Here is a 12179-nt window from a genome sequence, read left to right on the forward strand (position 1 = left end):
TAAAATTGAACAGAAAGACTATTATGAAAGACAGTGAGCTCACACTTGTTAAACGACTTTGTGCTCTTGCAAAGAAATGCATGAAAAGCGCATTATGAACTGCTCTGCACGATTTCCTTTGTTTGAATTTTAGAAGCAGTTTGACTGACACAGAGATCCTGAAGGAGAGAATCTTTGGATACTGAAAATGCTTTTAACGAAGGTGATGCACAAGATTTCAGAGAACAATTTCAACATTGTTCCGTTGAAGGTTATACTTAGCTGTGAACCACATTACTTTCCTGTTGACGTTTCATTTCCTGGGGTCTTGCCAAGTGATAAACAGACACAGACGTGTGGTGGGTGTGGGGTTTTTCAGCACGAATAGGGTGGCTGGAGTTTTCTTAGTTAAAGGTGTCTATTGACTTCCGTGATCATTATGAAAATGCTCGTGTGAGGCCTTCAGGAGACAATGGAGAAAAAATGGGCATACTGTGCTGTCTATTCCATCATCCAGATGCATTTGGTCAGGGGTAAGGCTTCTGGTTGTCCTTTCTTGTCACACTGGCTGCTTTAGGGAGGGAACGGGGCCTCTGTTCATTGAAAATGCTTTGTGACTACTGCTGGAATTGATCACCAAAGGCAGATTGTTACTAAAGTTTTCAGTTATGTACTTAAGTGGCAGCTCTCAGAGAGATGTAAGGATCTAGAAATGATTACAAATGAGCACTAAAAACAAGAAAGGAATGGGTGGTGTGTGCCACTGCTCTGAGACATTTTCACCCATTTCCTTCCTAAGAGGGTCTCTGGAGTAACTGGAAAACTATGCTTCTTGAAAATGAAATGCTGTCCAAGTGGTTGTCAGAAAAACTCCGGAATACTAAAAAAAAAGAAAAAGAAAAAAATCACAATGCCATCAAGGCTCATAGCTTCTTGCTCAACTTTTTCTCTCTCTCAAATACTTTCTCTTTTGGATTTAGCAAGCATTTCTCCTCCAAATACTCAGATCTTTGGGAGTTGAACATATGCTGAATTTTAATGAGGCATGTATAGGTATGGATCTGGAAGACAAAGTAGACTCCTTGTGACAGCGGGGACCAGCGCCTAAAGGGCCTGTTTAAAACACCAGGAAGAAAGATTCATTCTGCAATCCATAACATGAGGGTATTACTGTGAGCCTGAGTGTCTTAAGAATTAACTGTGCTTTTCAGATACAGCTACAAAGATTTTAAAGAGGATTTATAAATCAAAGGAGACACTGGAATATAATGCTTTAGATAGGATAAGAGGTGTATTATTAGGCAAAGCCGAGCTCACGGGCAGCTACATTAAACCGCACTAACCTCTGCCTACCCAAACTTCTGCATCCATAAAAGTGTAGTAATTCCCATTTGTCAAGTACCTTTGAGAGCCTGGTTTTTTCTCAGTTGCTTGTCATCTTTTTATCTTTTTCCTTTGTGAGGTTCAGTGGTACTTGTCACAATAATATATCATTCCTGAAACAGTATTCCATGTTAATTCTAAAACTGAGACCTACACTATGGAAGGCATGTCAAAGGCTTAGCATATCTGAAGTGTCTTGTACCATTTGGTCAAAGAACTGATGAGAGGGAATCTTTCATGTCTAGTAACTCAGTGTTGATTATAGATGATGCTGCTCAATGTTTTATTTTTAGTGGAAACCTCTACCACTGTTTTTCCCCTTTTAACCTCAGAAATCCTAACTATAGGGAAATGATGGCCCTTTTGACTCTCTTATATTGAATGTCAAATTTCTTACTCTTCTCAACCAATTTGGAAGGGAGTTTGGAGGTCCTGAAGGTTATAGAAAGAGCACAGACCCTAGACAGCCGAATTCATGTTCTTTCACTGAAGTGTGACTGTAAGTAAATCACTTAATTTATCTGTGCCTTGGTTTCCTCTTTGATGAATAGTGTTAACAGCATTACGCTTTGATGTGTGTGGAGAATTAAACAAGATTACCTATATGTAAAAGCCACCTGTAAACATGTATTTTTTAATTGTTGTATGCTCATTAGTTACTTTTCAGCTTCAGAAAATAATATTTGGTGTTATTGTGTGTTATGTGCTGTTAACTCATAAACAAAAAAGCCAGTTATATTCATTGCAGGAATAGCTGTCATAATAAATTTACTAGCGGGCTTCAATCTTTAAATAAGCTTAATTTTTTTCACAGGTATTCAGAGACCTTAAGTTGTGTTTTGGACAGACCAATAGACCAAGAGATATTCAAAATTTACTAATTTCCTCTAGTGTCTTTAAGCAAATGTCTTCCATTTGTGTTTGAGTTTTATGCTTCTCTCTCTGAATCTGGTACAAGTTCCCTCCAAATGCTAAGGCAGCCAGGAAAGAAAGTTCCAGCTGCTCCCTCAATTCACCAGAGGAACCAAGGTCTTTCACCAAAGAATCCCTCTCTGTGAATCATGCAAACTGATGGCTCACACCCTTCCTTTTCAGGAGTAGTGGAAGCAACATTCGGTGCAGAAGAACACATTCACGCTTTACCTGGCTCTGACGTCAACCTGACCTGCCAAGCACAGAAGACAGGCTTGTTGGTACAGATGCAATGGTCCAAGGTCACTGATAAGGTGGACTTGCTGGCAGTTTATCATCCCCAATATGGCTTCTACTGTGGTAGCAAGAGTCCCTGTAGGTCACTGGTGGCTTTCAGAGAACCTCCTGGAAATGTGTTTGAGTGGACTCTGTACTTGAGGAATGTTTCCTCCTCGATCACCGGGAAGTATGAGTGTAGCTTCACTCTGTATCCAGAGGGCATTCAGACAAAAATCTACAGCCTAAAGATCCAGACAAATGGTAAGTATGACTGCAAGTGGGAAGGAAGCATGTGTTAAAAGCATTCAGCTTTCAACAAACATGTATTCTGAGCCAGCCATGTGCCAGGCATAGTGTCTAAGTACAGAAAGGTTGAGTGGAAAGAGGTATTGCCTGGAAATGAAGACAGAAATTGATCAAATAATGCCATGAATAAATGTTAAATTGAAGCAGTGATAAGTCATAAAGGCTACAGTGGTTTTGTGAGAGTATGTGACAGAAGCCAGGGAAATGGGAGAAAGTGGCACCTGAGCTGAGGTCTGAAGACTGTGTGGATACTAACACTATTTGGGAGGTGGGAGATTTACGACGGACCCAGAGGCAGGAAACTGCTCTTGTGAAGGGCTGTGCAGTGTTTGAGGACATGGGGAAATGACAGTAGGACTGCAGTGCAGAATTAAGGGATGAAGTGGGAGATACAGTAAGGACAGATCATACTGAACCTTGTCAACCGTGTTCAAGGCTTTGGTATTTATCTAAGCACCTTGGGAAGACATCGAAGTATTTTCATCCAAAGGATGACATGACATTTAAAGCCTGATTGAATTTGTGTTATGAAAAGATGATGCTGGCTTCACCAGCACCAGTATGACAATGAAGTGAAAGAGGATGAGAAGAAAAGGTGGAGAGAACTTAGGGAACATCCCCAGTAATGCAGAGGAGATAGAGTGGTTGTTTGGATAGATATAGAAAGACAATGACAAATTTGATACTTTGGGCATTAAACAGGTAGGACTTGGTCATAGAGTGGATCTAGGACAATGGCAGTGTGAGTGAAGGAGAGAGAAAACATGTGTGTGTCTGGCATGTACACCTGAATGGTGGTGCCATTCACTGAGATGGGAGACTAAGGAATCAGAGCAGATTTGTGGGGGAATTTATCAAAATGGCTTTGGATATATTTCTTACAAGGCAGGGGAAAGTACCAAGAGGCTGCTGAATGTGTAGCATTCACTCATACTTGCTTTATAGGGCCACCTTTGGAGGCAGGACTCCTAGGTTGAAGTTCTGATTCCTTTCTGGCTGGAACTGAATTTCACCTGGGGATTGGCATGTACGTTCTCTGAGCCCATCTGGAAAATGATAATGGCTACCCTAAATTAGTTGGTCCTAAAGTAAATGATCTCTATACTAGTGGAAAAAATGAAAATGAAAGTCAACAAATGGAAAATGCATACGAAATGGAATGATTTTAACTTAGGGGCAAAGTGAACTGGTAGTATAAGGAAAAAAAAAAAAAAACCACAACAAAAACTAACTCACAAAGGCCGTGCTTAAAGAAGGCAAGGAGCTGCCCAGGCCAAACAACACATATGGATTTATTATCTCCTCTCCACTTCTCATCAGGAGATAAGACCATGGTGTTGGCAGTCCAGCTACAGAGCAGGACCTCCTCTACCTCTGCCTTAACAGTGCCCCCATTCCCGTTGCTGTTTTCCAGGAAAAATACTTCATTTGGGGATGGATTGGGGTGATGAGGTAGAATGAAGAGAAATGAGAAGACCTGTATAGAGTTTACCTGCATAATATATATTTTGGAGTCAGTCTGGATTTGAATGTTGGCTCTGTCATTCATTATATATTTCACCTTTATCATATTATTCTAAGTCCCTAAGTTTCTGTTTCCTGATGTAACCAATACAGATAATTATAGGACCTCCTTCATAGGTACCATGATTTTGATGATTAGATGAGGTAATCGCTATAAAGCACTTAGCATAGTTCCTGCCAAAGAGTACGAGTTTGGAAAGTGGTAGTTTTCATTATGAATAGTAAATATAATCATAACGAGTGAACTCTATTTCTCAAGTCTTATTAAAAAAATGAGTCCATCCCCCTCTCTTTTTGTATTTGCCTAATATGGGTAGCTCAGATGGTAAAGCATTTGCCTGCAATGCAGGAGACCTGGGTTCGATCCCTGGGTTGGGAAGATCCTCTGGAGAAGGAAATGGCAACCCACTCCAGTACTCTTGCCTAGAAAATTCCATGGACAGAGGAGCCTGATAGGCTACAGTCCATGGGGTCACAAAGAGTCGGACAGGAGTGAACAACTTCACTTTCTTTCTTTCTTTTCTTTAATATGGAGCCCAACAGAACATTTGCCACACTTTACCACAAGTACATGTTGAACTTCACTTTAGACAAAGATTTTTTTATCTTCTTAAAACTGTAAACTATGCTGCTACGTATCTGATAGCCTAATGTTTATTCCATGGAGAATTGACAACACAGATAGGAAATCGGAGGTAGGAATGGCTCAACATAAAGACAGCCAATGGAGAAGAGATACTGTGTCATTCAGAAAGGAGAGTGGTGTTTCCTTTGAGGGAAAATGTATTTCTTAAACACCCAAGCTTCTAGCTGCTAACAGCAGCAAATCACTGGGGAGACAGAAGTCATGTATACATGCTTTGTGCTTGTCAGTTCCCAATCGTCTGATTATAACTTTGCTGTTCATCAGCTGGACCAGAGGAGAGAAAAATGCCATCAGTGTTAAAGAAATGTTCTGGTGCTATATATTTGGGTATAAAGGGAGAAAAATAGAAAAGAAAAAAGAAAAAGAGAAAGAGAAAGAACTCTTTCACCATGCAGTGATCAAAGATGCGTGTGCTCAGTCCCTCAGTTGTGTCTGACTCTTTTCAACTCCATGGACTATAGCCCACCAGGCTCCTCTGTCCATGGGATTTCCCAGGCAAAAATACTAGAGTGGGTTGCCATTTCCTCCTCCAGGGGATCTCCCCAACCCAGGGATTGAAGCAGTTGTCTCTTACATCTCCTGCGTTGGCGAGGAGGCTTTTTACCACTAGTGCCACCTGATCAAAGATGTGAGCCTGGTATAAACCTAAGGGATAGATACTTAGATGGGGCCTCTTGTCATTCAAAAGCCCTGTCAAGTTCCCCCAATGGTATCTTTTTCCCCTTAATTCTTTTGATCTTCGCTCACTTCTCCTCTCACTTGTACCACTTCCCTCTCACATCCCTGGGAGATCCTCAACAGGTTGGTTGGGTCGGCAAGCACACATGAGTACAAGTCTGTGCAGTAGGTGAACAAATACAAATTGAAGTGGTGTGTAAGAATCTAAATATGAAGATGCTGAGGGACCAGAGGTGATTGTGACCTCTTTCCGTTTCCTCTCTGTCATTTGCGGGATCAGTCTCTTCCCCGTCTGTTCACAAAACAATGTAAAGCCTGCCCACCTTCACACGTTCCTGGAGCCTTGGAGGGAAAATGCTTTGAGGGAAGAGCTGAGAAGGGCCTCTTCGAACTGTACCTTGTTCCTTTGTATGAACTAGTGCTCCGAGGCTGTGGAAGAAGGCAGAAATTTCACACACAGTTTGACATTTGCTTCTTTTTTCATTTTCATTTGACAGAATTTCCTTATAGATTAGCATTTGATTTATTCCAAGAGACACAATTCTTTGAGTCAAGCCTTGGGTGATTGTAATCCAGGTTTCCTTCATTTGATGCTACTGGATCACACAGTGCTTCACACTATTAAGACTTTAATGCGTTTAAAATATGTTGTCGTGAGGACTAGTTATAAAACATACACATGTGGCTTTAATTTCCCAGATTACAGCCAAAGCCTTGGCGGCGGGGTGGGGGGGTGGGAGCACTGTTCATATTTTTAGAAGCGTTAGTAGGAGAAAAAGGAGGAATGGTAGGAGGAGGAGGAGGTGTGGGAATAAAGTAGTAAGGACTGTAATAACAGAGGGGTAGTACTGGTAATAGAAAGGAATAATCTTGATAATATAATCTTGAAAATCTTAGTCTAACTGCATGCTGTTACCCTGCCTAAAGGCATGATTCATTCTTCGACCTTTTTTCCCCAGTTTCATTGAGATATAATTGACATATAACATCGTATTCACTTTAGGTATACAACATGATGATCTTCTGTGTGTGTGTGTGTGTGTGTGTGTGTGTGTGAAGTAATCATCACAGTAAGTTCAGTTAACAGCCGTCACCTCACACAGTTACAATTTTCTTTTTTTTTTTTTATGATGAGGACCTTTAAGATGTACTTTCTTTAGCAACTTTTAAACATGAAGTATGGTGTTTCACTTTAATCACTATGCTCTACATAATATCTGCAGAATTTATCTATCTTATAACTGGAACTTTATACCTTTTTATCATCTTCATTCGTTTTGCCCACTTCCCACCCCCTGCCTCTGACCAGTCTATTCTCTTTTAATCTGAAGCCTGTCCGACATTTCTTATTTTTCTTTGCCAATGCATCTGTTGAGCAAATTTGATTATTTGTCTTGTGTAATTACCCACAGCCTGGATTTTGCTTTTACATCTCATGGTATCTCCATGTTCTTCTTTCACCTTTTAGTTAGGTATACATATTTGCCCACATTTATTTTTATCTTCTGCTAAGAATATTTCATAGGTGATGTTGTGTGGTTACATCAGCACTACATGATGTCCGGTTGTGTGATGTTAACAGCACTGATGGGTATTGCCTTAGATCCACTCATTTTTTATTGGCTGCCAGATAGTGATGTTCTAATTTTTCATTCCTTCATTTATCAGCTGAAATGTTCTTATAAAGAGGAACTTCCTATCATGAACCAACTGTTTATTAGATATACAATTTGTTTAAAAGAGAAAAACACCACAGAATAGACACTTGATTCTTTCCCTTTACTTACTAGTTTTAAAAATGAGTTTGTTCACTAGCATTCTTAGGTGACAAGTATTCATGTTCAGTATCAAGAATCTATATGAACTTAAGCATATTAGTGAATTTTAATTCATTATAGTTATTATCTTTATTAGGCTGAAAATATACTATATATAAAATCTGTTAACCCTTTGTAATATAAATTGCAAATATTTTCTCAGTTTTTCATCTATCCATACCTTCTTATGGTATTGTTTCTAGTGCAGCATAATTCTTACCTTTTGAAATAAAATCTATCACTTTTCCTTAATGGTTCTAACTTTGAGTCATACTTAAGAAAAATTTTCCCCATTCCTAGATTATACAGAAATTCACTCTTTATTTCTAACACTTCCATGTTTTTTAAATTAGTATTTAAACTTTCGATGTTAAGTTTCTAGTATTAAATATATCAAAATATATTTTTATTATTTCTAGTACCTTTTTGGTATTTCCTACTTTTTTTCCTCTCTGGGGTTCAGTTTGGAAATTTTCTATTGACCTATTTTCCAACTAACAAACAGTGGTTTTCTTGATATACAGTAATTTTTCAGTCTCATCAAATTCATTCTTAATTTCTGATATTATATTTAAAGTTATTGTCTTTGATAGAGTTTTAATTATTTGATGAACTTGTTCATCTTTTCATCTATTCCCTTCATCTTTTTCTCTATTCTTGAATGTGTTAAAAAGTTATTTTAATATCCTTATTGTTAACTCCAATGTTTCTATTTTTCTATGTATGCCATTTGTTATATGTATTACATAAATAAAGAAGACATCTTGTGTTGTTAATGACAATAATAACAAAAGGAAGGGATGTGCTGGAGTAAGTTGTGAAAAAAAGAGAAAAAGTAGAGAAAAAACAGAAACATGAACGACCTCATATAATAGACCCAAAGAACAGTGCTATAATTAATGATTTGAAGAATTTCATGTTCTTAAAAAAAACTGAGAAGAAAAAAAGAAAATATATACAAAACCTTATATAGACCCATATATTTACCATTTCATATTCTCTTCATTTCATCCCATGGAGAGAAGTTACTATCTGGTATCATTTCCTTTCAGCCTGAGGGACATAGTTTAGAATTTCATATAAGGAAAATCTACTTGCCATGAATTGTTTTGTCTTTTCTTCCTCATTTTTATTTTTGAACATTAGTTTCCCTGAGTGCAAAATTCTTAGTGGACTGTTTTTTCTTTCAATATTTTGAACATGTCTCTGATCTTCATTGTTTCCAGTGAGACGCGAACCATTGATTCTGTTATTGGTCCCTGCATGTGATAAATTTGAGATTTTTTCCTTGCTGACTGCTTTCATAATTTTCTCTTTGTTTTGGCTTTTGATTATGATATGCTTAGGTGGGTATTTGGTTATATTTATGTTACTTAGGTTTTAAAGTTCTTGAATGTTTAGATTAATTTGGAGAAATTTTTTAAAAATCAAATATAAAGTTTTTGGCTTTTGTTTCTTCAAATATTTGTTCTATCCTCCTCTGTTTCATCTCTCCTTCTATGACTCTAATTACATGTATGTTAGAACATTTGATTTGTCCTATATGGTTCTGAGACTTCCCTGATGGCTCAGAGGGTAAAGCATCTGTCTGCAATGCAGGAGACCAGGGTTCGATCCCTGGGTTGGGAAGATCCCACAGAGAAGGAAATGGCAACCCACTCCAGTACTATTGCCTGGAAAATCCCAAGGACGGAGGAGCTTGGTAGGCTACAGTCCATGGGGTGACAAAGAGTCGGACATGACTGAGTGACTTCACAATCAATCACAATATGGTTCTGAAACTCTGTTTTCCTTCAATCTTCTTTCTCTCTCTTCTTCAGATTAGGTAGTTTATATTAATCATTATTTAGGTATGCTTTTTTTCTTTCTTCTGCCATCTCAAATTGGCTGTTGAGAATCTCCAGTGAATTTTTTAATTTTTATTATAGACTTTTAAACTCTAGAATAATCATTTGTTTCTTTTTATCTTCACTAAAATTCCCTATGTATTGAATCGTTGTCACCATATTTTGCTTTAATCCTTTGAACATACTTTTAATAGCTGCTTTGAAGTCTGTTAAATTTAATGTATGGTCTACTCAGAATGAATTTCAATGAACCACTTCTTTCTTCAGTATGGGTCACACTTTTTTGTTTCCCTCATACATCATCATTTTGTTGTTGTTGTTGAAAGCTAAACATTTTAAAAAAAAACATAACATGACAACTCTAGATTCTCTGGGTTTTTAAAATTTTCAGTAACTTGCTCATATTTAAATCGCAAAATCTATCTCTTTTGGCCGTACACTTATGGCCATTGATAGCTCTGCTTAGCGTTTTACTATAATTCTCATGTCTTTAGTTTTACTTCCAAGGAATTGCCCGTACATTGTCAAATTCCCTTTGTTGGTCCACAAATGAATTTGGCAAAAAATTTTGCTCAAATACCTCAAGCCCAATAGGCTTCCACCCTCTACACATAGACGTCTGTATGAAAGGGAGTTGGAGACTGTGTTCAAAGTTGCGACAGTAATACCTCCCTTGGCCTTCACTTTTCACTGAGCTCTCTCAGATCCCCTTACTCATGGATATTTTTCCCAGTCAACCTGGGATGTGTAAAGAATTTATGTCAGCACTTTTATGACTCTCTGATTTCTAGAATCTCTGTTAACTGTCTGTCTGGTCTGCCACTCACCCCACTGGGACTGCACACCCAGACTAACCAAGCCTCAGTTTTTTTCTGTTGCCTACCAAGTTTATCCTTGCTAGCTGACAAAGTGAAAGATTTTCATGCTCATACCTAACTTAAGTCTGTCCCTTTCGGAAGCAAAGCTGCTGGGTTTTGCAGCCAGTTCTAAAATGGTGAAATGACCTTTCTCCCCGACCTAGCTGAGAAAAGTGATGCTGCTGCTGCTGTTGAGAAAAGTGATGCTGCTGTTGCTGTTAAGTCACCTCAGTTCAGTTCAGTTCAGTCGCTCAGTGGTGTCTGACTCTTTGCGACCCCATGAATTGCAGCACGCCAGGCCTCCCTGTCCATCACCAACTCCTGGAGTTCACTCAGACTCACATCCATTGAGTCAGTGATGCCATCCAGCCATCTCATCCTCTGTCGTCCCCTTCTCCTCCTGCCCCCAATCCCTCCCAGCATCAGAGTCTTTTCCAATGAATCAACTCTTCGCATGAGGTGGCCAAAGTACTGGAGTTTCAGCTTTAGCATCATTCCTTCCAAAGAAATCCCAGGGCTAATCTCCTTCAGAATGGACTGGTTGGATCTCCTTGCTGTCTTCTCCAACACCACATTTCAAAAGCATCAATTCTTCAGCGCTCAGCCTTCTTCACAGTCCAACTCTCACATCCATACATGACCACTGGAAAAACCATAGCCTTGACTAGACGGACCTTAGTTGGCAAAGTAATGTCTCTGCTTTTGAATATGCTATCTAGGTTGGTCATAACTTTTCTTCTAAGGAGTGAAAGTGAAAGTAAAATCGCTCAGTCGTGTCCGACTCTTTGCGACCCCATGGACTGTAGCCTACCAAGCTTCTCCCTCCATGGGATTCTCCAGGCGAGAATACTGGAGTGGGCGGCCATTTCCTTCTCCAGGGGATCTTCCCAACCCAGGGATCAAACTCAGGTCTCCAGCATTCCAGGCAGATGCTTTAACCTCTGAGCCACCAGGGAAGCTCGTCTTTTAATTTCATGGCTGCAGTCACCATCTGCAGTGATTATAGAGCCCAGAAAAATAAAGTCTGACACTGTTTCCACTGTTTCCCCATCTATTTCCCATGAAGTGATGGGATCAGATGCCATGATCTTCGTTTTATGAATGTTAAGCTTTAAGCCAACTTTTTCACTCTCCTCTTTCACTTTCATCAAGAGACTTTTTAGTTCCTCTTCACTTTCTGCCATAAGAGTGGTGTCATCTGCATATCTGAGGTTATTGATATTTCTTCCGGTAATCTTGATTCCAGCTTGTGCTTTTTACAGCTCAGCATTTCTCATGATGTACTCTGCATATAAGTTAAATAAGCAGGGTGACAATATACAGCCTTGACGTACTCCTTTTCCTATTTGGAACCAGTCTGTTGTTCCATGTCCAGTTCTAACTGTTACTTCCTGGCCTGCCTACAGATTTCTCAAGAGGCAGGTCAGGTGGTCTGGTATTCCCATCTCTCTTAGAATTTTCCACAGTTTATTGTGATCCACACAGTCAAAGGCTTTGGCATAGTCAATAAAGCAGAAATAGATGTTTTTCTGGAACTCTCTTGTTTTTTCCATGATCCAGCAGATGTTGGCAATTTGATCTCTGGTTCCTCTGCCTTTTCTAAAACCAGCTTAAACACCAGGAAGTTCACAGTTCACATATTGTTGAAGCCTGGCTTGGAGAATTTTGAGCACTACTTTACTAGCATGTGAGATGAGTGCAATTGTTTGGTAGTTTGAACATTCTTTGGCATTGCCTTTCTTTGGGATTGGAATGAAAACTGACCTTTTCCAGTCCTGTGGCCACTGCTGAGTTTTCCAAATTTGCTGGCATATTGAGTGCAGCACTTTTACAGCATCATCTTTTAGGATTTGAAATAGCTCAACTGGAATTCCATCACCTCCACTAGCTTTGTTCGTAGTGATGCTTTCTAAGGCCCACTTGACTTCACTTTCCAGGATGTCTGGCTCTA

General features: G+C 39.2%; 1 protein-coding gene across 2 annotated transcripts in view; it reads left to right on the top strand.

Annotated features, from left to right (window-relative positions):
* Positions 1 to 440: 440 nt before the first annotated feature.
* The window catches only part of CD96 (CD96 molecule), a 106475-nt gene continuing 94736 nt past the window's right edge, over positions 441 to 12179 (top strand). For both annotated transcript variants that reach the window (XM_068975335.1, XM_068975326.1), the window contains exons 1-2: positions 441 to 512; positions 2458 to 2814. In XM_068975335.1, coding sequence (XP_068831436.1) covers positions 452 to 512; positions 2458 to 2814 — 418 coding nt within the window. In that variant the 5' untranslated portion in view covers positions 441 to 451. The remainder of the gene's footprint in view (positions 513 to 2457; positions 2815 to 12179) is intronic.

The sequence above is a fragment of the Capricornis sumatraensis genome, chromosome 1, assembly GCF_032405125.1.
Source record: "Capricornis sumatraensis isolate serow.1 chromosome 1, serow.2, whole genome shotgun sequence".
Lineage (NCBI taxonomy): Eukaryota > Metazoa > Chordata > Mammalia > Artiodactyla > Bovidae > Capricornis > Capricornis sumatraensis.